The sequence below is a fragment of the Pavona decussata genome, unplaced genomic scaffold, assembly GCF_977016875.1.
Source record: "Pavona decussata unplaced genomic scaffold, jaPavDecu1.1 SCAFFOLD_1, whole genome shotgun sequence".
NCBI lineage: Eukaryota > Metazoa > Cnidaria > Anthozoa > Scleractinia > Agariciidae > Pavona > Pavona decussata.
This window is the reverse complement of record NW_028145425.1, coordinates 7,023-33,064: the sequence shown is the minus strand read 5'-3', so window position 1 is coordinate 33,064 and position 26,042 is coordinate 7,023. Positions and strand designations below refer to the sequence as shown.

The 26,042-nt window shown below is 38.0% G+C and overlaps 1 protein-coding gene and 1 long non-coding RNA gene across 2 annotated transcripts; both read left to right on the top strand.

Moving 5' to 3' along the window:
- Positions 1 to 14,225: 14,225 nt before the first annotated feature.
- Positions 14,226 to 20,824, top strand: LOC146490087 (uncharacterized). The gene is made up of 4 exons (XM_085107580.1): positions 14,226 to 14,273; positions 18,349 to 18,538; positions 19,177 to 19,304; positions 20,369 to 20,824. Exons 1-4 carry the CDS (start codon positions 14,226 to 14,228, stop codon positions 20,456 to 20,458), a joined length of 456 nt encoding a protein of 151 aa, XP_084963706.1. The 3' UTR covers positions 20,459 to 20,824.
- A 2,928-nt stretch (positions 20,825 to 23,752) lies between these two features.
- On the top strand, positions 23,753 to 24,997 carry LOC146490086 (uncharacterized). The gene is made up of 2 exons (XR_014863504.1): positions 23,753 to 24,512; positions 24,907 to 24,997. It is a non-coding gene; the product is annotated as an uncharacterized LOC146490086 (long non-coding RNA).
- The last annotated feature ends 1,045 nt before the right edge of the window (positions 24,998 to 26,042 follow it).

The following is a 26,042-nucleotide window of genomic DNA, read 5'->3' as shown; positions in this document are numbered from 1 at the left end:
AGGTTGTTGAAATATCAAGAAATTTCACAACTGGTGATCTCATGACCTCTCCTTGATTGTGTATTGATAAATATTAGGAGAAATTTTGATACTGATCACTACTGGGGCTTAAAGGTTCAAGGTTCAATGTTCTGATATTTTTTGTGTACTTGTGTGAAAAGTCCTTGAACATAATTTTGTGTTGCTGGTCTTAAATATTAAGAAAAGTTAGGACCTGACATGGGTGCAAATATCAATACAAGAAAATTTTTTTTGCTCAAGGAATTGGCATCAACAAGGAATTTTCATCCAAGACAGACACTGTTTTCAAATTAGTTTCTTTTCCCCACCACTTCTTTGCAGTGGGTTTGTGTCTGACAGTTTGATTAAATGTTGTTTCCTGGCTATGGAAGGCCATGGTTAAGGAATACTTAGGAATTCATGGTTACTGAAGATCAGCTTACTGTGAAAGCTGTTGTTTTGCTGCAGAAATGGGTGACAGTTCATTAGAACACACAGACATGCACAGGAAAACAAATAGTGGAAATATTTTTTTTTATTTGTTTTCTAATTATCTGCCATTTGCTACTTTTATGAGCCCAAAAGACCTTCACACCTTCCTATTATTATTGTTATTTTTTTTTGCTGAAATCAAGGATCCCATCAGAGGTGAGTGTCCAAGCACCAAGATAGCTGCTTTGGACATAATTAAAGAACCTTATATTATTCTTAGTGTATCATCCTCTATGCATGTACAAATAATGCAATGCTCAGTACAACAATGATTATTGAAGCAGCTCATTGTGCCTTGCAAATCAAATGCAGATAATGACCTTTGTTCTTCATATCAAGAGTCAAATATTATTGGACTTGTGTATTATGTGGTTCTAATTTTCGAGTCTGTGGACTCCTATGTGTAAAATTATAACCTTTATTAACTTGTCATCAAAGAAGCAGTCGAGGGGGCATGTCCCCTAAACTTAACATAAATTTCAGGTGAAAACTTTTCAAGTGTTATGTGATAAAGGTGAATCAAGAACCACTGAAATGGAAAGCTCATCACTACCAAATAAAACTCTAATGGGAAACTCATAGGGACTTGCTCTGTTTGCTCACATGTTGCAAGTAACCAAACATTCTGCAGATCCCAAATCCAGATGTGGTACCTCCATTTCCCAAAAGAAATTCAAACTTCCATTTTTGAGAAAAAAAAAAACCCTTTAAAACAGCAAGGGTGTACTCGGTATTTTAATGTTGGACATAATTGGGCGCCTACCATTTACACGGACAGGTCTTTCTGGTTTGCTGGTATATAACCAAGACAGTAGCATGGTGTTAGGGCTAGGATGGTTCATGGTTCATTTATTTCACACTATTTACACAACATTAACATAGAATGAAAAGTATTACAACAAATGATTACAAGATAAAAATATATACAGTACAAATTATAAAATGTGTGTGGTGGTCAAAGTAGCAAAGGCTTTCTAGCTGACCACCATCTACTTTTAAGTAAACAAAGAAATGACACTGAGCTTTATTGAGATATTAAAAAATGTAGGAAATGTTTGTAGAGCCTAGGATGTACAATAGAGAATTACATTGTGTAAATTAAGGTATGTTCGAGATATACTGAACCGAGCAAGAAATCTAAATAGGATAAGCTTAATAAAAGAAGATCAAAATATAAGCAGACAATTATTATAATTATTATTATTATTATTATTATTATTATTATTATTATTATTATTATTATTATTATTATTATTATTAATATTATTATTATTATTATTATTATTTTTAACTCTATTATTATTATTAGATAGTTACATACTGTTATATTTGATCATTAAACAGAACATATATTATTTGATTGACAAGAGATCAGGTGGGGCCTTATAAAGTTTCTTAAACCTGTTAAAAGTGTTTGTTTTTTTTCAATGCCATGGGGACAGTTTCCCATATGACAGAAGCAGAGTACTTAAAAGTAAATTTGCCTATGTTAGTTCTAACTTGTGGTCGGTGGAAATTAAGCTTGGCAGAATTTCTGGTGTTATAGGAGTGGACAGTTGTTGTAGGTAGGAGGAGGCCCTGTTTAGCTGGTTCATATAAAATTATATTATTACAGTGACCTTGAGTTGTGTCCTTTGGTCTGTAAAAGAAACCTGCCGCATTTACACAATCCATTTGGTTTGGAAATTTAAACCATTAACTTATGGAAGAAGGAGAATTTGTGTGACCAAATCAGCTGAAAGACTACAAAGAGAAGAAATAATTTTTACGTATCACTGGTAGACCACAATTTCTGAAACTTTGCAAATGAAAATATGACATGAACCATTTGACTTTCCAATGCGAAATTTAACACCAAGATGCCAATCAGTAACTCTATTGTGCCTCATCTACAACAACGACCACAAAATTTTTCTGATAAAGCTTCGACAACAAAAACTCTCTGCACTGTCTGTTGCTACCTTTACCTTGGGGTGTACAAAAATTATGTGACATTTCCATGCCTGTAAATTACAGTATCTTCAATACAGTTACCATCTAAGGCGAAAACTGGTACAGCTTACTCCGGTTGACTTAAGTCTTTTTAATTGATCGTCGATAAGCACGTTGATCTTGAGTGGAGAAAGCACAATTACGATGGATTTGTTCTTGGAACAGTTTTCATTACAAAGATGGTCTAGATGGTCACAAAGGGTAGGAACTAATCTTAGTAAAAAAGTGATTTACCACGCTTGTTGATTGCAATCTCTCCTGTTGCCTTTTTCGTTTTGGTTTAAGTTTCAAGTTTTGTTGTCCTCTCGACCGAAGAACGTTCCGAAGAGCACCCTCGAAAGCGAAAACCTCACCAGGAATGATCACAGTTACGAGCAGCACGGTGGACAAAGGATGATGGGCAGGCCCGTATTCCGGGCCTCAAATCGAACTTTACCAGATCTCCCCTCCGCCTGACCGTGGGAGATCTGGGTACGAGATTAGGCTGGTATGGCTTGGAATGCTTCCTAAATTCTGACGATGGGTCGTGAAAATTACATTTTTTCGCCTGAAAATTGGAAAGCAGTTTTAATATGCGCACTGCATTGAGCTCCTCTCCCTACCGGTCATGATGATTTCAAGCCCAGTCACGTCTCGTTTCTGCCAATCAAATAACATTGAAATAAATACAACTCTTGACTTAAACTAGTTGAAAACGATGCTTATTTATGGTGAGTAGCAGGACCAAACCGGATCGCTGCAAATCATTTTTTTCTTTCACCCGCAGTTCAAATGTACGAAATTCATAGTCACTTTCATCGCATCACCGCTACAGGTATAGAACAAATTCACAAAATTGTAAAGCATGGCACCAGTATCGCAGAGGTCATCAGGTTTCGAATCTCCGGCGTTCAAGTCGGCAGTTGTTCAGGCTCTCTTTTCGAAAATGCATAAGTAAAAGGTACCTACATAACTGCGATGGTCGTTCACTTATTCAAACAATACTTAGGATACATATTGGTGAATTTAACCACAGGCCTTAACATGCACTGGAAAGTTTTGTTTTTTCGCAATGTACTAGTGGAAACACGATCTTGAGAGAGGTATCAGTATTCCTTGGGATATGTTTTTTTTTTTTTTTTTTAGAATCGAAGGCAAATCGCAAAAATGGCAACAACAAATTTCAGGTTTTGGAAAACATTTTGTGCTATGCAGTATTTTTCGTTAATTTTATTTCCCGTTTTAAGAGTCAACAAGGCGGAAAGAGCTGAAGCATAGATCGCCTACATGATTTAGGTAAGTGCCGTGTAATATACATGACTCAAGTGTTTACACGCAATAAGGAAACAATCTGCCTATCACTTACGCTCAAATGATGGAATTTTACTAGACTTCCCTCGTGGAAAAATCATGGCAATTATTTGGTAATAAGTGTATGTTTTGCCGCTGCGGCTCTCGCCACTGTGGAATGCTTTACCTCTTGCGATACGGAAATCTAGATCACTGTAGCATTTTAATCCTCACTGGAAAGTTATATTTTTAAGTTAGCTTTTGTTGCCTTGTACCGTATGTAGTGGATTATATACCGCCCTGGGCGCTTATTATTTCCCCAACATTTTGGAGAAGAGAGGACAATTTTAGAGAATAACAAAGTGTAACAAAACAAAACACTGATTGCAGACGCTAACATGAGCAAGCCATAAACTACATAAAAGTATACTGCCTACATTTTCTAAAACCAATGTTGGAACAACTGACGCCCCTCTTATACTTCACGCTGGCTGAGTACAGATTTTTTTTTTTTTTTTCTTCTTTTTTAATGGACTTTTTATGCGCTTATTAATTTATTGGGCTTGCAGGATGGGCACTTGTACGACGAGGGCGGTTAATCGGATAAATGCGGTATCTTACTTTATTGTACTTTAATGCTGTGATGCGTCTTTGATCATTTTAAGTTAAAAGGCGCAATATGATGTTAATTTTTATTAGTATATACCACTTAAGTGAATAGTAATTTTCGGGCGCGCTGATTGGCTAGCTCGGAGGTGATTTAAGCCAAGTGCAATTCACCTCCGAGCAGCCGAAGGCCAGGAAATAAGATGGCTCCCCGTTCTCCACGGTTCCTTAAGAGGAAATTATTTCGATAGACGAGGTAGGTGTTAAGAAAAAAAATCAACCTCGTATTTTAAGGCGAAAAATGAAAATACAATCCCTTGTTTACGAAAACTGCCCTGCACTAAAATTACGATGAAAACAATGAAACATCTTATATTTTTTAGCATGGTTTTAATAACAAGACGAACTTTACCGAAAAATTGAAGGAATGACACCGTGGGAACTAGACAATCGTCTCCAAAGGTTTTATTTGTCTGCAGGAAAGCGAGACGGAACTTTCTACGAAAACAAATCGCTTAGCGCGAGGCGCGCCAGATCTTAAAATTTCATACCATTTGTCGGTATCTTGTCAGAAGTAAAATATATTTTTTTGGTCCACTAGTTATTCAGCTTGTGTGGTATATACTAAATCAATTATTCACCTCAGTGTCGGTGAAAGTAATGGATATTTACCTCGCCGCTTCGAGGCTCGGTGATTAAATATCCGACACTTTTCACGTCTTTTACTTCGGTGAGGGTAAAAGGCAGAAAGAGTTTGCGGAATGGTATGTGGAATGGCGTGCGGAATGGCATAATTATGCGAAATACGATTTACGTGGGAAATAAATTAACTGAAGAGCGCGTCATGTTTTCGTGCCAATTTTATAAGAGCAGCAGCTTTTTTGATGCTGCGGACTCTTGCTAAATATTAACAACAATTCAAGGATTTGATCGTCTGATTGTTGATTTGGAAGAAGTGAGGGTAGAGAAAGCGATGAAAACTGTTTATAGTTTTCGCATTCAAGGAACTATGAGTAAATCCGTAGTAAATTAAATTTCATGTTCAGTTTACTCCATACGACTTCGGTTGACAAAATCAACGTGGCAGCGTGAAGTCTTCTCAGGACAAAGATTGATCCTTTACCGAGAGCAAATAATAAACATTTTTTTCTTTTTTTTTAAACCCTCGGTAAAAGATCAATTCTCGTACCCTGTATACTCGATGATTCATTTATCATGAGCGGGAAATGAACAACAATTTGACCAAAATGCATTTGTGATAAGAATAGTTTCACAACATTTCAAACAACCAGTGTCGATAATTAGACACCATACTTGTCATCTGCTTTTTTGCTTTAGGGCTTTTTCGCTTTTAAATCTCATTTTAGGTTGGGACGTCTGGCACTGAAAGACCTTAATTAAAGACGGATATGTTTAGTTCGATAACGCGTAACACAGGCCCGTCAACACTTTTAAACTCTGATTATGACAATAATGGACGGGCCCCGTTCTGCCTCGCATGAGACAACCATGTTTTCCAGTTTTACTACAGGCTTAAGCAATGCTGAGAGCAAAAGATTCACATACTCAACGCACAAAATGCTCTTTTAGAACCGCAAGTAAGCCAAATATCTGGAAAGTGGCCGGCCTTTGTCAGAAACTAAACACTTTGACCTTAGCTGGCATCAGGATCGAAAATCCTCTTGCGCCATTGGCTCGCTTAAAAGATACACCATTGGTTCAAACTCAAGAACCAATAAGAAAGCAGGCGCAAAATTTCGATCCGCCTAACGGTCAAAGAGGATATATAAACTCAAAACAGCATAATTTGCTCCGACGCTGACAGAACTTTCAGTGGCAACTGATGAGATTCATAGAGAATCGAAACTGCAGTCTTGCCTGAGAAACAACACTAAACACTTGTCAGAAGAAATCGCTGAAGCATCCGAGAGACTCCCATGACAGTTACTGACTGTCTTAGCTTTGAATATCTGCCGGATGCGAGCTAACGCACAAAACAATGGAGATACATGTCAGCTCCAAGAACATAATACTCGTCTTTCAGTCACGAACTGAGCAACAGAGCTGAAAACAACTGCAAGATGCCAAAGCTCTCGAAAGCGAGAGACAACAGTAATCAACTTTGTAAAGACGTGGATCTGATAGAATATCATATACGTGATAAACGAACACCCTGCAATCTCACCGCAGGTTATAGCAACAACTTGAAATCACGAGTAACGAATTCCACGGATCCTATGTCTTCCTAGATGACATATATTTAGCGCTGTCTCCTAAAGACACGGATCTATTAGACTCTCATATACTTGATAAACGAACAGCCTGCAATCTCACTGCAGATAAGCATGAAATCACGAGTCAGTTAAGGAGGGGGGTGAATAGGTCTACGGATCGGCGGATTTGGTAAATATTTTAGCCCGGATTCTGGATTCGGAGCGAAATTTTAACGGATCTGCGGATCCTATGATCACTGCGGATCGCGGTTTTATCCAGTTTTGGGGCCCGGATTCTGGATTTTGGTTGTTAGGAAGTTCAAGTTTGCTCTTTTTTCTCGTATCTGCAAGATTTTGTTTCGATACAGACATTGGTTACATAAATATTTCGTTGATAGTCATCCTCAACGCTAAAACACAATATCACCAAAGGCAACTCCAACAACTGAAGTCGCTTTGTATCTCGCGCATCATCTAACGCGGCAAACAATTTGCGGATTCGGATTTAGTTGATTTTTTGAGCGGATCGACGGATTCAGCCATTAATTTTAGCGGATCGGCGGATTTACATACCCCTATTCACCCCCCTCGTTAAGAAATCTCTGGATGCTATGTCTTCATAAATAGCATTTATTTAGCGCTGTCTGATATCTTGCAGTTAATCCGAGCCGGTGTACCTAAACAAATGCCACAGAGCTAGCATATCCAATGGCATATGAAGAACTTCTCCTAACGGCTCAGAATGATCATAAAGAAAATCTCCATTCAGTATATTTGAGTTTTTCCCTTCATGATCAAGATTGACATCTCATGAAGCAGAGATACGCTTTAAAGACTTTAAGACCAATCTTTTAGCGAACTGCAGGAGTCGTGCAGGCCCGTCAACACTTTTAAACTCTGACTATAGCTACCTGAATCGCCGTATTACAGTGTAAATAGCTAGGTAGCTAGCTAGCTAAGTCAGCAGCTCAACAGTGACTTGCGTACTCGTCGCTCGACGAAAATGTAAGGTGAGAAAAAGTAGAACATATTTTTCCCATGAGTTGCACAAATTGTAACCGTCAAAGAGTCTGATAAAATGACCGAGTTTAAATTTAAAATTTCTCACATAATAGTTTTGGCCTTGGACTGATGTTATTTCTCCAGTCTGGTGTTGCTTTTTGTCTAGGCTACTCGCTGCCACGTTCTTTTTGTCAACTAGATATTTAATTTATTCTTAGTTCCTTGAATGCGAAACTTCATCGATTTCTTCACTGTCACTTCCTAACCAGCGACCAGACATGTTCTATCCCAGGCGTATATTTTCTAATCCTCGATCTGTTGTTTGGTTGTTTAATAGTCCGCAACATCGAAAAAACTGCTGCTCTTATAAAATTGGCCCGAAAACAGGATGCGCTCTTCAGTTAATTTATTCCCCGCGTAATTCGTATTTCGCATAATTATGCCATTCCGCACGTCATTCCACATACCATTCCGCAAACTCATTCCGCCTTTTACCCTCACCGCTTTTACTTCCACTGAGGTGAATAATTGTTAATTAATTACGGGTAATTGCGGGAGATGTTGCTAACGATGAGATAATCTTGTTAACAGGTCCCTGAAAAAGAATTTAGAGTTGTTATTACTTAGGGTCGATTTCAAAGATTCAAAGGCTGACCAAAAACAAACATTCAAACAAATTAAACACCACTGGATAAACATCTCGGCGAGAGGATTAAAGCTAGTTGTTGATTTGTTTTGCTGGACAGTGGACAACTGGTGTGTGGTTCACTCTTCTATTATTCTTAAACACCGAACAGGCTTCTATCAGGTGTCATTTACACAGAAATAATTACTTTCAGATGAGCACGAGTCATAATTTTTAAGTTAACGGTTTTTAGGTGAATTTTGAAGAAGGCGGTATCTTTTAATATAATTCGTGATTCGTAGCTGTAGAGAATCTGCCGGAATCATTTTTAACATACCAACCAGGAGATCTTTTAGTAAAGACATTTCGTGTACGTGCGTAGTTAACATAAGAGCCGAATTGACCTATTCAGTTGAGGTTCCTGAGGACAAGTGATGAACTAAATGGATTTAAAAGTCATCTTTGCAGTAACTAAAGCTAGATAGCTTAACTGTTAAGAGAATCAAGGCTTGCAAATTACGTTGGTTATATTGGGAATTTTCGAGTTATTGGTGTGTTGCCGTACTTAAGGTTTTGCCAGGTGAAAAAAAAAAAAAAAAAAAAAAAAAAATCCGCTGACCTATAAAAAGAAAAAAAATTAATGGTGGGAGGTCTTCGTAAAAAAACCTGTCGAGCTTCTTAAAGAATTAGGAGGTGCTTTCCGTTATCACAATAATTAGAACATGAGAGGTCTATATAAGGATAGGATTTATCTCCTACAAATATATCTTTGGTGATTATCAGGGCTCAACATGCTTATATCTCAAGTGATAACAGAAAGGGGAATATAGGACCTTCCTAGAGTATCTCTTATGAACGATAACTTACGCATTTAATAAGTTATGACCAGCGTAACTAGGTTTACTTGTCGTATGACAGTTATTGATTCGCAAGCTGAGCTTCGTTTTGTACGTCATACTCTTATGAATAATTATTTACAATCACACACAAAATTAAAAAAAAAAAACACGAATGAAGTTCAGTTTATTTCGTTCGAATTGTTCATCGCGCGATCAGTGGCAAAAACAACAAACGAAAGATTTGTTTTCATTCCACTGGATAAGCACCTAGGCGAGAAAATTAAAGCAAAAGTTGTTTTGATTTTCCTAGGACAGCGGACTACAAGTCTGTGGATCACTCCTCTCAGTATTCCTAATCACCGTAAAGGAGTCTATCAGCTGTCATTCACACGGAAATCAGTACCTTAAGAGTGAGCACAAGTCAGGATTTTTTAGTTACCGGTTTTCAGATGTATTTTGAGGAAGGCGGTATCTTCTGACAATACTGTTCGTACAATCATTCATGTCACGTAGCTACAGGTAATCTGAATCATTTTAAACATACCGACCCGGCGACCTTTATAAAAGCATTTCGTGTGCGTACCTATTTAACATTAGAGCCGTGCTATTCATTTGAGGTTCCTGAGGACAAGTGGATGAACTAAATGGATTTAAAACACATCTCTCCAGTAAGTAAAGCTGAAAAGCTTAACTGTTAGATTTTACCGACGGAATCAAGGCTTATAGTTTGGGTTGGTTACTGGGAATTTACGATTATTTCGTTGTTTTGCAGGACCTATTAGGTTTTGCCGGGTGAAAAATATCTGCTTTCACCTTCTAAGAAACGAGAAAAATTAAGTAAAGGCAGATCTTAGACTAGAAGGTCTTCTTAAAAGAACCTGTTAAGAGCTTTCTTGAAAATTTAAGAGGTGGTTACTGTCAGTACAATAACTAGAACATGAGAGGTCTATATACGAATAGCATTTATCTCCTAGAATTATAAATTGGGTGATTATCAAGGCTTAACATGCTTATATCTCAAGATCAGTAACCGAACTTTTGTTATTTCTCGAGGAGGAAGATTAAGAACCTTTCTAGGGTATCTCCTAAGTTTTATTCATGAAAAATACCTTAAACATTTAATAAGTTCAGACAAGCGTAAGTAAAGGAGTGTCCTAAGTTTATTTGTTGCGTGGCAGTTATCGGTCCGCAAACGTAAGGGAGTCTATAGCATATACATTCCAAAGGAAAATAAACACCTGGATAACCTTTTCATTGGATAGCTTAAGCCTGGATTGGACCACTAACACGCGTTGAAGTATACAATATCCCTGCCTCTCACACAGTCGTTTTTAGCGGACTTTCATTACCTCCTCCCCAGAGAAGGAGGTAATACTTCAACTTCACTTGACAAAAAATAATAAAAAAAAGTACAAATGGTCGCTTCCTGCAAATAGAATTGGCCGTGAGCCGAGGAGGGCAGCAACAGAAATAGAGAGAAGGTTGTCATAACGGCTTCTCAAATTTGAACCAAATAAAAGAAAATAAAATGAAAGGTAGCCATTAAGACATTAACATAAACATGTAGAAAAGTAAGAAAGGTATAGATCGCTTATACAATACAAGGATAGACATTACAGAGCAAATGCAAGAACAGAGTCGGTGGCGCAATTTTAGCATAGATATAATAAAATAGCAACAAAATTAGCATTTGGAAATGTTGACGTATTAGTTTCTGAATAATAATGGTAGGCGAATCAATGTAAACATCCTGAAACCAGAAAATTAAGAGAGAAAGATATTGTGGGTTACTTTTTTAAGCGCCTACAGGGGATCTCAAGTGTAGTATTATTCAGAGAATTCCATAGATTTAGTCCTAATCTATTGACAGAATCCCGCATTTCGTTTGTTTTGGATGGTTTAACATAGTAATTGCCAGCAGAAGAAAACCGCCCTGTGTTAACCGAGTGAACTTAATTTGAAGCGCGGTAGAGATTTTTAAGGTTTGAAGGAACAGAGTCATGGGCAACAGTCAAGCATAAAGATCGAAACCGTCTCGAAATAAAGCACTGCACATTAATTGGCAAGTAATTAGAAGGAAAGAACGAAGGAAGAGTGTGATCTCTGTTAGGAAAAAAATGCATCAAACGAAGGGGGCGCTTCTGCAAGAGTAGGATTTTACGCAAATTTGATTTTGCAGCCTGTCCTCAGGCGATTATGGCGTATGACAAGTACGGGGCAACCAGAGATCGATAAATAGTTAGTAAAGTACTCAGAGGGATAAAATGTCTCAGTCTTGTAATGATACCAATAGATTAGCGACATAATCAATGTGATATTTCCAAGTAAGGTTCTTATCAATCAATGTCCCCAAATATTTCAGGTAATCTTGTTGTTCCAGGTGAGCTACGCTTGTGGTATTGGGGTCAAATAAACTGATGTGCACTTGATAATTAACCCTTTCTTTGGTGGGGATGGAAGATAACATAGTTTGATTTCTAGGTGATTAATCCGCTTAATTTATTATCATGAAGCCAATCACTGACCTTTATCAGTTCCGCGTTAACAACTGCCTCTAGGGATTTTAGTACGAGTCCCCTGATACGAGTTTTAATACGAGTACCCTAAAACGACTGCGTGGGAGGCTAGCAATAACCTGACCCTGGAATATCTTTTTTTTGTTTTCTTTTTTGACCTCCCTTAATTATCAGCGACCAGTTAGTCGCAAACTGGTAAGAACCTCCCGGGAAGTTTGATTTTAGATAAGACATGAAGACATTATCTCAGCAATAACTACTAGTTTTGAAGGTTAATTTAACTACTTGCTCTACGTTTGACCTTTCACAATTGTTTTCTTTTATTATTAATTATCACTGATAGTTTGCACTTGTAGTTTTCAAACCAGCTCGCGATCGTAGGAATGTTTCTTGTTAAAAAAAAAAAAAAAAAAAAAAAAAAAAAAACCTGCTTTATTGTAAAATTCTCTTCTTTTTAAAAAGAGGTCCCCGTTCTGCTAGCCACTATAAGTACCTACGTCACCCTCCCACATCACTCTGTAGCTCTTGCTTATTGGACAGGCGTGTCATCCGCTGACTGTCTAGGCATCTTTTCCTGCGGGTTTTATTTTAAAGGCACGAGACTTTGCTTTAAAGGCTTCCCGTTTCCTTCCCTTGCTGAGAGTTTATGGCAGGCAATTGCGGAAAGGGCTCAGCTGTTCGAAAGCCGATTAGCGTTAATCGGAGATTTAAAGATAATCGAAGTTTTCATTTCGCTCGATGAAATGTATTTTAAAGCTGATATTATTAAGCCAAAGGTAAAGAAAAGACTAAGTAAAAACTGATTGCCAAAAGTCTTTTGGAAAAATACTTATTGATAAGTAATTAAACTCAAATCAAACTTCACGTTAACCCACGATTAACTAAATTGAATAGCTGGGCCCAGCAAAGCACTGAACATACGCCATAAAGTATTTTCAGTATTTTCAGATTTTCAGATACTAGTTTATAGTTTATAATTAGCGCGCACTTGAAAAACAACGACAACTTCAACAACATGCAAAAGGGAAACAACACAAAACCAACATAAAACAAAATTGAGGAATTTCATTCTCGTCGGATTCTCTGACGCCTTGAAATAAACGAGAAAGTGTCCAGAAGCATCATAATCTTAATGTCCCGAGAAATTTTTTTTGCTAATCAAACAATTTTCGGGAGTTTACAGAGGTTATTTAGCCCTCATGCTTGAGTGAAATTTATTTTCTGTTTTCTCCGTAATTGGAATGTGATTTTTCTCTGACGATTTGGGCTGGACGCCACAAATTTTGTGAAGGAAACGCTTGGGCTCTTTGCATCCTGATTTGCTTCAGTATCTGATCAAAGAACGCTGAACAAAGAAAGATCTTGCAGTAGAAAGCAGTGACTGTCAGTGGGAGAAACAAAGCCTTCTCTACTTCCTTTTGCGGTCTAGTCGTTGTTTCCAATTGCTGTGCGAAAAAGATGAAACCCCCCCGGGGGGGGGGGGGGGTACTCCAAAAAAAATTGGGTAGGGGTGTGCGGCCCGCTTCCCAAAACCCTTACCCTATTTATGACTAAAATCTGCGATTTTCCCTTCCCTATTTATGACTAAAATCTGCGATTTTTCCTACCCTATTTATGACCTGAAGTAGCTTTTTCTAAAAAAAATCGAACCCAGGACTAGAGTGCAAAAATCTATACCCTATTTATTACCAAAATGGCGGCAAAATGGCTAAAAGCGATACCCTATTTATGACCAAAACAGCCGAAAAACCACACCCTTTGGCGCCGCATATACTTATATAGCCCATATAAGGGAGTACCCCCCCCCCCCTCTCCCGGGAAAACTCCAAGCCGGGCCCAAAGCTAACGTCCTACATCTCAGGCGCAGTGGCTAGTCAAAACAGGCATTTTTTTAAAGGCAATATCTGGTTTGGATAATTTTTAGGAGCATTGCATTAAAAGGAAAGAATTATCTAAATAAAGAAAAGAGGTTACTAACTCATTTCGTTGCTGATTTCGCCCTACAACATAACTCTTTTATCTCGCAATGGTTGGAAAAGACTCATGTGGGTAAAACAATTTGATTTATACTGTATCATATCTTGATTGCTTATTTGTTGTTGTTGTTGTTTTTGTTTATTCGGTGACTGATCCCTTAAATTCGCCCTGTTGTCTTTCTGGCAGAATCATAATGAATTTAAGAGCAGAAGGCTGAAGTTTTTCTGCACTTTTTGCAATGAACTACTCGAATGTGAGCTCTTAATAACGAAAAACAATATTCGCGTCCCTTTCCTGGCCTCGTTGTTAGAGTTTGGACTAAATCAGGGCTGATAATTCTCAGTTTCATGGTTTACGTTTTAAATCCGACAGATGAAAAGCTGCATATCCGTTTGTCGAACGTAATTGATTAAGAGGTGGAAGGTTTCATGTAGGAGCTCAACACATGAAAAGTTCTGTATACCTAGCCCTATTACCTATCCCTATTCAAATGAACTGGGAACTTCATCCGTTCTTTTTTAAATCGAAGGACAATTTGGCTTAAGCACCGACGCGACTGCAACCGAGTTACCGTAAATATAGCAGATATTGACTAAACGGATGAGGCGGACACTTTTTTGTCACTAGAAAATAAGTAGATAAGTGCATCATGATATGCTTTGTCCATTTTCGGTCGTTAAGCTGATAAGCCGACATGAGGTCATCAACAATCGGAAGCTGGATTGCGGTGTGCGGAAAACAGGTGAGATATAGTGTATTTCTCAACTGAGTGCGGTTTAACGGCAGTACATGTTCGTTGATTAACGTACCACACTCTCGTGTTTCAATTAATCCTTGGGTGGTAGACTTTCAAAGAAATTCACTTTGACCACACTTCTTCGAGTCTCGTGACAGTCCGAGTGACGTTAGTATTCGGTTCCAGAGTTTCTAAGGAAGCCAGAATACCGGAAATTAATTCAAGAAAGTGTTTGAAGTGGCTTGGCGTTAAAACTACCGTCAGTTGCCCTTTTAACTTTGCCATGCTGCTGTTTCCGATTGCTGGGCCAAAGCAAATAATAAATTTTGGTCAGGAGGAAAGTTGTTTGTTATCGATTAGCTTCAGATGTTTTAACAATCCTTGATCGTGCTATTAGGTCAAGTAACTGACTGCGCCGTCCGGCATGATATGTGGTAGACGGTCATGGAAATACTACCGTTTGTTCCCGGGGTTTCCGGTCACTATAAACTGGCAAAATTCAAAGATATAACTTTTAATCATTCTACAGCAGAACATGTGAAAAACTTGTTATCTACTGTAAAACTTGCATGCATAAAAAGCCATAAAAAGTTAGTTTCGTATTTTAAATGCTTTTTCAGTTCTAGTTAAGTTTATTGCATGACAACTGTCCAGTGTTTAGAAGACTTCTTTACTGAGTCCACGGAGTAGGTTCACTATAATTTCGAAATTGGTCTTTGCTTATTTGCTAATGCTCGGCAAAGACCACTTGATGTTATTTGGAAAAAAAAATCCGATTCGTTTTAGTTAAATGAATTTTTGACGGTAGCTATCCAGTTTGCAGAATAATAGTCAGGTCTCTTTTCGAGATTATTTGTTGTTCCCGTAAGCGGCGCGTATGCGCGAAGCAATTCTCATCCGCTTATTGATTTCGTAAAAATATAACAGGAAAAGAGGAAGAAGAAGAAGAAGAAGAAGAAGAAGAAGAAGAAGAAGAAGAAGAAGAAGAAGAAGAAGAAGAAGAAGAAGAAGAAGAAGAAGAAGAAGAAGAAGAAGAAGAAGAAGAAGAAGAAAAAGAAGAAGAAGAAGAAGAAGAAGAAGAAGAAAAATTAGATAAAAAAAAAATAATAAATAAGAAAAGAAAAGAGAACCGACCTACACGCTTGGAAGGCATGTTTACATTCCATAAAAAAACAAAAAGAAAAAAAAAGGACTACAGCACTGAGACAGTCTAGTGAAGTGTTGAACAGCTTCTGAAGCAATTTCTTCAGTATGTTCGACCGTCTTGATTGAAACACGCGCCTTAATCACGCGAAGCGTTGGAATTGTGTCAGATGCAACTGACGGGTTCAAGGCTCAGGCAGATCACTACAGCCTTATTACTAAACCTATTACTCCACTATATCAGAACAAAAACATCACGAAATCAGTTTTTGGAGATAACAAGATTTTAAGTTGCACGCAATATTTAGACGTCGCGATAAGTCAATCGAAATAGTGACAATTGCACGCAACAGGAGGAGCACATCCATTGTTGTCTGAGAAAGTATGTCTCTTCCACTTCTAAGAACAAGGAAATGGAACTAAATAATACCTTCATTAACTGATACCAAGACTCCGATCGTTGACAAGTTGTTTGAAAAGACCCGTGGGAAAAAAAAAACTGACATGTTCGCCAACTCTTGAGCTCCAATATCGACATGCATATTCTCCACACTGTTTTACGTATATTTCTAGAGGCACAAGTTGGGAGAATCTGTTTTAATGCATCAGTCAGTTCCAGCACTGCACACTCCCATAGGACTGACCTGCATTTTTCAGAGATAATTAAGCAACAATATTTCTAAAAAGCGAAAAAATATAAAGCAATGTAAGGCAGTTTTTCCAAAATTGAAGCTTAATTATCTCTGAAAAATGCATGGTTACCCCCAATTTTCCTTTGGGATACCAAGAGCACCTGGTAAGTTCTACTTTCTCCATATAGTTTTAAACTGCGCAAAAACATTGCTGTATTAGTAGGAACCACCCATAGGAAACCCGAGTATCTCCAGATGCGCAGAACGTATGCGCAGAGACAAAAGTAGGCACCGTCCTTAAGTCTCAGACGACCCTATGTCTCCGTATTGCTCTCGGTCACCGTTAGTACTGTGGATCTACAATCTCATTTTTGTCTAGCTTCAAGTTCAAGTTTTTCACAGCTCTATTTATGTACTCGTATTTTCATGATAGCTTACTAATGTTCTACAATTGCAACTGATTATTTCACAACCAATGATAAAATTCATACGTACAATACACGATCAGCATCAAATCAGTACACATTACTTACAAACGGACAAATTATGGAGCAGTCGTATGGAACACTGCTTACCGGCTGTTCTAAAGGAATCAAAATCATATAGAATTTTTGAAAAAAAGTCACTGAAGTTGTATATTAGTATCAGAAATAGTAATAAGTTATAAACTTGGACAATCTTGTTAATTTAATGATAAGAATTCAATTCTTTCCTCGACGCCAACTACTGTGTAACAACTAATTACGGGGGATCTTTACAAAAGCTCAACAAGCTTCCTTGAGATCTCCTTGCCTCTTAAAATAAATGAGTTTTGTGAAAACCTGATAATACATGATGTAAAGGATGTAAGGTAAAATAAATTATATATTACATATGAACACAAGTTTGTCGTCTTCGCCGACGAAACCGGCAAAAGCGAGAACAACAACCACAATGATAAGTTCAACAGGCTCTGAAAAATTTCTTCAGTAGTTACCAAAGAATTAAAACTATATAAGGGTTTGACCGCCTTGATTGAAAAATGTGTTTTAAAAGCGTTTGAATCTTGTCAGCTGCAACTGACGGATTCCCTCGCCGAATGATGACAGCCTTACCCCCCACTAGAGTTCGAATGCCATTTCCTTTGACAGCAGTATTAAAAAAAATGAACGAAGAAATATTTCTCGAGATAAACAGCTTTTACGTTGCCTATCTCGCTGGCACGCGATAAGCTCATATGATTACGGATCCGGAACAGCGGCTATTACAGGCAACGGAAGCAACCTTTTCCAAGGAGCTCTTGTAATAAATGCATTCATTACAGTTCGTCAGAAGTCTTTTTCTCTTACACTTTTTAGAATGAGAGAAGTCAGCCCTTCCTACCCATTTTGCCTCCCTCCAACCTCCCCTTAGGAAGGCCTCATGCTAAGGTTACCCGATGGGCAACTTTTTCGAAAAAAATAAATAAATAAATAAATAAATAGATAAACAAATTAAAGCTTTCCGAACACGGCACGAAATGCCGAGAGGAAACAATTCTAACAAAATTTCGCATGACATTTTTTTCTTTGACACATAAAACTAGTGCGCCCGTTTGTTATTAGCAAATGCATTTGTCAGTTAAAATTCGGACACGAGTAACAAAGATAGTCACTGAAACTTGTCACAGGAAATTTGCTCGAGCGGTCCATACATTCACGGTCTACTCAGGCTGCGAACGCAGACGTATTTCCGGCTGTCTGGTTTTGTTGAATCACTTTACAACTGTCACTGAATCTGAATAGATTCTGCACTAAACAAGTACACGTCCAACCGGAGGTGAGTAGGGACCTTAAGATTAAGGATTTCCTTTGCAAACCGCAACCGTCGACCGACAGCAGTTTACAGTTCGGAGTTCGCCGTATGTACATAATTCGGGTTTAAGATTAAGGGTTACTTTTTACCCATACGCATCATGGCTTACTCTTAGGAAAAGAAGATGGCGGCTGCGAGGAGGATAGTATTAAGATAGCTGTTGTTGTTTTAAATTTAATTCTTGTAATCTCGTAACTGAATCAAAAAATCCTCTCATTCATCGAGACAACTCTTTAAAGACAGTAAGTTTGACGTTTAAACGTGGCTTTATAGGTTTAAAACCAGCGAAAAACTCTGCTGTAATTCATTTACCTCTAGACAGTGTCCTTGACGTTAAAACCTAAACCTCAAACGGGACGACAGGATTGGAGTCACGTGATTTTTGGAGTTTTGTGGTTTGCAGGAAACTAGGAAAAACCTCAATGTAATTGACTTGAAGTTTCACACGCGCCGTTGTATCTTTCTATTCTCAGGCTGTGGTCATGTTTTTGTTGACGGCCTGTTTGGAGGTCAACCCTAAACCTCAGAACTCGTATTATCTTAGCTCCGTCTTCAGAGAAGAGCGTTTGAAATGCGCAAATGGAAATGCCCTTGGAGTACTTTGTACAGATTCTTCTGGAGAGCGCCAATGTACATTAAAATGGGAAAGATTCACCAACACTGGTAAGTACACGCACATGACTGGTTAGCCCGACAAACTTGTGTGCTCGAAGTTGAGGACGGTGCCTCCTTAAAGAGATATTTTTGTACAGTTTATGACTATGCGGGAAAAGTAGATCTTACGAGGGTTATTGGGATCCAAAAAGGAAATTGCCAGCCAATCACAGAGCGCAGTTAAGTAAAACCAAAGCAACTGAACCCGGCGTCTGAATTGAAAGCCACTCTAGTACGCACGTAATGTATAGTACCCTGTCCTGAGTCCATCTCACAAGGATGAAACGATTCGGAGAATATAATTGTCCAAACTCCTTTTCCAAACGATTATCGTATAATAGAAGCCTTGAAAGACTTGTGAATATGCGGAAGAAGTAGATCTTATATACGAGGGTTATTCAGAATTCCAAAAAGGAAATTGCTAGCTAATCGCAGATCGCAGTTAAGTAAAACCAAAGCAAACTCCGCCTCTTAATTGAAAACCGCTCTTACTGCGCACGTAATGTACAGTACCCCGTCCTGAGATCATCTTACAAGGATAAACGATTCGGAAAATATAATTGCCCAACCTCCGTCTCCAAACGATTATGGTGTAATAGAAGTCTTGAAAGATGTTTTTTATTACAATTAAATACTATTTCATTAAGGATTTCAGATAATGAATTTCAAAGGAAGGCGGGGATCAAAGTGTATTCAATTTACTGACACACGCAGCGGAATTCAGTACGCACTGAAAGCAGCAAAAGAAAACCAAGATTGGAAACTTGTGTTTGAGGTGAGTCACGCTCATGAACAAAATCTCTGTTCCTTTCAACTTTACCGTTAAGTTCTAAAAAAAACAAAAAGAAAACAAAAAATCTGACGTTTTTTATCTCTTTTTAGCCTGGGTCCAGATTGACGGAGCCCTCCAAATTTAAGGGGTATCTTAAGGAATGTTTCTTAACAATAGTCCATAGTGACTCTAGCAAAAGACCATTATTAATAAGGAACAATACGTTGAAAACATCTTAATTTAGGAAGAGGAGGGCTTCGCGTATTTGGCCCTTGGGCCCTGTGCATGGCTTTAAGGTCGAAAGTGACGGTAAACTGCGAGCCTTGGTTAAGCTAATGTCAAAGTCACAGAGGACAGTGTCAGCTCATTCAGTGTTCAACTTTTTTGGTTATTCAAAACAAATCAGGAAAGATTTGCCTGATCTGGTTACTTTTGAAACGTTTGGGGCATATTGGCTGTGACTACGAGACACCACTGACAGCTAATGTGTAATGCCGGAATCTGCACCACTTGGTTGCATCTGATTTCACAAATTGGGCGCTCAGTTTTGGCTAATTCATGGATCAGTGATACAAACCTCTTCCAGACCCTATTGGAAACTTTTGGCCAAACGTTGTCGTAAAAATATAAAACACAAAGGGCGGTGATTCATCAGATTTCCAGACATGGAGAAGTGGGTGGAAAAAACGTTTTAACCAACTTTTCGGTGCTTGGAAAAAAAAGAGTCGTTGGAGTGTGTGATATATCTTCTCAAAAAATAAAATAATTCTTGGGGAAATTCAAAGTAAGAGCTCACCAATTTTATGATAATTAAGATCACATTTCCAAACTTCCTTCACGGTAGTAATTAATAAATTCGAGTGGATTAAATATTGGCGATTAATATCCCCCCAATTATCGAATTCACGGTAACATGTCGCCTTATATATCCCTTGACGGTGAAATTTCTATTCGTTTGATGGTTCACAAGTTAACACTTCGGTCACTAGAAGAGTATCTAGAAGAGCACTGATTTGTTTCTACCGTTTCCTAAGTACGTTTATTAACATCTCCACTTGCATTCACAGCAACACCAATGCAGAAATACAAGTGACCAGGCTTTTGTGTTCATGCAGTCTAAGCTTGTTAGGGATGACAAGAAACGACGATTCGTATAGCAACCCACTCTTGTTAACGAAACGATGTGTATTGGAGTAACCCGTTGCAATGAGAAATTATCTCTTATAGAGACAGATGATATTCACTCAGAAAGATCTTGTAGATTTAGAAGGTTGCAATCAAGGCAAGACACATAAAGATTTTATCAGCCTGATTGGTTTGAATTCCCTTTCTATCTATTTTCTTAGAATAGTTGTGTTGTTCTTTCCTGTTAATGTACTTTGCCACAACCAGTTCTTATCTCTGGTTGGGACCATCTGGCCTCGTAAACATGTTCACAGAACACTATAAAATAAAGTACGGCGTGATTTGAGTGATATTCGCAGAAAAGATGTAGAATAGAGTAGAATTAATGAAGAGTTGACGTAGGGAAGGACCAGTTCCTTAAAGAATAAAGAAAAGTTAAAAAGAATCTTGGTGCCTCTTCTCTGCTTAGCCGAGCGATTTTTACACTATTTCTCAAATAATACTGCACTTAGCCTAGTCCACCTTTTAATTGGTTTTCTTTTCGCTGCGCGGTGTCTATTCGAACAGGTCTTATCGCGGTTTTCGACGCCATTTTGACGAGTTGGCAAACAGGCTTGAAATAACAGTCAGTTTGTATGGAAATCCGATGTCAAATAATTTTCATAAAACATCGCTTCTGAAAAATTCATGAATTGGAAACTTTTGGCACTAGGAAAAGGATTTTAAGAAAAAAAAATTGGAGGAAGTAGCTGTGCCAGATAGCGTGCAGTCGTGTTTTGAAATTTCCATACATTTTGAAGCTTGACGGTTACATTTTACCGATTTTGACGGTTGACGATTATGAAGGGGAAATTTCTTCCATGAGTGAAAGTTAATACGAACTTTTGCGTCAGTTAATATTAACAAATTAATAAATTGACGTCAGTTTTTTCATGCGTCTGTCCTGTTACGCCGAGTGGATCCGCAGACTACTTTGACAATGTTAAAAATAGACGCATGAAAAACTGGCGTCAATTTGTTTTTTTTTTGCTATAACAAGAAGCCAGAAGGGACAAAATGAAGTTAAAACGCGGATTAAAAATGCGAGAAACTTACATTTCAAAATCTGACGCGATCAAAATCATAAACTTGTCTCTCTCTCTTATTGGTTAATGGAAAAGGGGGAGACTTTCTATTAGTTGAAAAGTGACACATTGACGTTTGGATTTCTTCAAAATTCCCGTTCTTGTTCGTTACGTCAGGATCAACATCGCATAAATTATATATTCATGTATTTGTCTGCTTATTTGACAATGAAAATTACCCAATGAGCGCGTGAGAACTTCTGCGGTTATTGTAAAATGTTGTCTGGAGGTTGAGTTTTTGTCAGAAACACGTTATTAATGTAGTTAATCATTAATATTTTGAAACCAAGGCCCAGTTGTTCAAAGCCCGATTAAGGTAATCTTGGATTAACAGCAACTTTGGTTCGAGTTTAATTACACAACAATAAAGATTTTTCAAAAAGAGTTTTGTCCCACAGTTTTGACGGTGACCTTTCTTTACCACTAGGTTAAATTACAGTTTAAAAACAATTTTCACGACCGAGCAGGAAACCTCGGTTAACTTTTAATCGTGGATTAACTTTAATCGGCTTTCGAACAACCGGTCCCTGAAGTACTTCCAAACCGAAGTTAGATGTTATGTCAGTTTGGACAATAATTAAGTGGAAAAGCCGCACCATAAAGTAAATATATTTGGGAACATGGAAACTAGTTATTAAAACGATTCTTTGAGAGCCGACTAGAAGTCCGGAAAGAATGAATAGTTGAGATATAGTGATATTTGAAACACCTCAAAACCGTTTAACAACTAATAATAACTGGGCTTTTTTTACGGTTGATGTTTACAGTTGGCTAAATTTTAGGTTGTTTGACGGCTGACAGTTAACCCCATTGAGACCCTCCTTTTACACAGTTACTGTGAAATGTGCATTTATCCATTTATTTGAGCTACAGCAACAAGACATAAATGTTATTCTCGGTTTTCACTGTCACGCCATTGAAAAAAAACATCGAAACCATTCCATGAATGAACCCAAGAAATTGACATGGTATAGAGGATAAGTAAATGAGGCATCTGTCCAAGTGTCAGGTCTGTGCGGCATTCCGTAATCGAGTTATTTGACAAAATGTTCCACATAAATTTATAGAGCTTAGTATGGAGACGCCATGTTTGTGTCCCTCTGAGGGGCACAAACATGGCGGCCGGAAATAAGAAAAAACATCTGGAGTTCACTTTTGCCAGAAAAGATGCTTGTTTGCCCTTGTGAATTTTCGGATGTTTAGATTAATATTTCTCCTCAAACTTAAATTGTTTAGAATGCTGAAAATCACCCGAAGAGTCATTTTTAAGAGACGGAAAAGCTCTGTCACGACCGTCCCCCTGATGTCACGCACGATGGAAACTCGGAAATTGAAACTGTTCTATTTTCAAAAGGAAGCACGACATCGAGCTAAGAAATTGTGAACAGACATATTTTTAGGTAATCTTTCCTTGAATGAAGGTAAAAATTTTGTAGGCCTCCCAGTTTTGAATTTTAGAATTTGGTGACGTCACGTGAAAACCAAGAATAAGTACAAATTAAACCAGATTTTATTTCTGTGAAACAAATCTTAATTACAAAAAGTTTTTTACCTCTATATACGGGACGGGGCAGGGACGTTAGCTTAAATTTACATCTTAAGTACTAAGTTTGTATACCGCCTTTTCATTTATCGAGTCTGACGTAGCAAATGTGATGACTTCTAAATAGCACAGCCCGAACGTCAATGCTACCTTTTAAAAATTGAATTGTAAAAAAAAATTTGAATTGTAAATAGGTTTTAATAGCTCTTTTTTTCTACTTTTAACTTGTAAATATCAATTTTGCTTGGAATATTATAATAAAGAAAGATTTTATTTATGCTACCTTTTAAAAATAAAAATAAAGGGAAGTTTTGGTTTACAATAATCAATATATTATTCCATAAAACAGTCCGGCACAGTTATCAAATTTGATAACCGCGTGACGTCACAACATGGCGCCAGCTCAGAGCTCGGTGAGTTTTCGGAGAGCGTTCAATAGTTTCGGTAATTTTTCGGTTGTGCTCGCGTTCCATACCCAGAATTCCAGGCCTGAACGTCGATAGAACAATAAACTTCAAGGCCCTGCAAAAATGGAGACCATCGGGAAAGAATTATGCGAGATCTTCCCTTGCGATTTGAAGAGGTGGTACGAAATGACAGTCCCTTCCAAGTATGTTTATTGTCTTTGCCATCAATTTTAAGGTAGTTGTTTTAATTTTTGTGGTACACGAAGAAAAAATGTCGTGATCTTCATTAATATATCTTTCGATTCAACACTTATTTGTCGGAGGGCATGAAGAATTGTAAGAGGGCACTATGATATTTTGATTTGCGGTCTGATTCCGCCACTGACCGCCATTGTTAATTACTTGTGCTTCTAGGATGACTAGAAATGAAGGCAGCATTATGGATTTCCACCGAGATAGAAAATAGCAACTTAACCTTTGGAAACAGGGATTCGTTTTAACTTACAATGCGAGTTGCTCTCGGTGGAATAAATACCGGAGGAATCTTGATGTCCAAGAGCGCCAAGAAACTGCATGAAAGCGTGTGCGTTGAGAGATGTTGCTGGCAAGCAAATAGGCAGAGTACCATACTTTCTCAATGAAGAGAAAAAGGAGCTCATGGACTGCGGGAAAATCTAGTGATGAAGGGTAGGATTTCAAAATTAAGACGGTTATCCAGGAACGATTTTGATAAACAACTCAGTCGAAAATTATCGAACGCTTTGTTCCGGAAATCACCCTCTTTGGCAATTACATGTCTTTGTCTTGTTCAGTATCGTTACTAATATGACTGGATACGAACGGAAATAATTCGTATTTTTCTAGGTGGTACATTTAAGCTTACATTTACATGACTGTAATATTTTTATTTCTGTTCTCGTCGTTAGATTAATAACCAGCCAGCCGACAGTAACCACAGCGAGTGATTTCAAAGCTCGGTGATGAACATGAAGGTGACATGCCGGATGTTGAGGTATGCCTTCACAGTACGATTTTACGAATTTCCCAAAATGTAATTATCCTTTACAAATTTATGCTTGGTGTTTTAAGTCCGTGTAATGCCAGACTCACAACAGTTCGAGCTTTGAGCCACAGCAAACAACCTCAATACGCCCTTTCAAGAACAATTTAAACGGGACTTGGCCGTTGCACTTCTATTTTATTTTTTTATTTTACTTCTATTGCAGTACGTCGCTTCAATTATCTAGGACAGATCGAAGCGACTCAACACACGTCGCTACTCAATCGAATCATCGCCTCCTGCACTTTCGAAATCCCTGGTACAAGAAAGAAACAAAAATTTATTTGAAGTCCCATTTTAAAAGTTAGTTATAACGCAAAATTTCTTCATTTCTTCATTCATACAGATTGACGAAGGACAAGAAGGAGAGGAGCAAGGCAACAAGAAGTTAAAATCATGTTGATATTTCTGCAATAAACAATTACTTTTTGATCGGCTATCGCTCAGGAATTCTGTTCTTTAGCCAAAGCCGCTCGAGGTTTCCTCCGTCCACCACGACGCTATGAGGCTTTCGATAGATATCAAAATGAGCTTTGTCAGTTAATTATGGACAAAGATTGTTTCGTATTTTCCTGATGTCAGGCCAAAATTCCTATTCCAAACCTTTCCTTGCGTACAATTCACTGTGCGACCGAAATCGAATGTTGAATTAGAGCCCCATTAAAGACATTAAAATGTTTTCATATTGAAATGGCCAGCATATTGAAAGAAGATGGTTACTACGACAACATGTCACGTGAACTGTAACTTGAGGTTTGATTGGCTAATAGTTTGTTTTGGTCCCGGTTATCAAATTTGATAACTGTGCCGAACTGTAAAACTCAGTTCATCAAAACAATCCACATTAAAGTTTCGCTGTTTTGAGTTTCGCATAATATTAACAGCATTCTTGAATAAAACCATGTTTTTAGCCGGTGTAGTTAAAAGCCTGAACTTTTGCAAAACTCTTTTGTTGCTATGAAATTTCAAATGCAATGCCTCCTAAAATGTGAAGCGATTAGCAAGTCGCAAAAAAACTTTCGCTTTAGTTAAGATGAGCCGCAAATGAAACAAATGAACTAATAAATATACGACGGTCTAGTGAACTGATCAAACGTGTTCCATCGTTTTGTGCATAGTACGTTCAGTTCTTAACAGAAATTTTTTATTTCGTTCGTTCCAGTGTCAATTTTGAAAGAACGATGAACGTTACTTTCCCACTCTAGAAACCGTGAGAAGACTGGTACGAGTAAGGGATTGTGGGATTGTTTGAGTGGATGGATTAACATTGCGGCGACGAATAAACGCATTGTTCGGCATTTTCTCGGGGTAGTGTATCTCTTGTGAAATAGTTTTCACCTGGAAGAGTATTTTCTTTACAACGGACTGCCAGGAAATGTACTTATTCATCGACGTACGCAATGTCCATCCGTCTACCCAACCGATCCCATAATCATCCCTCACCCTTAGAGTCTCTCCGTGGTTTCTGGAGGGAGCATTAGG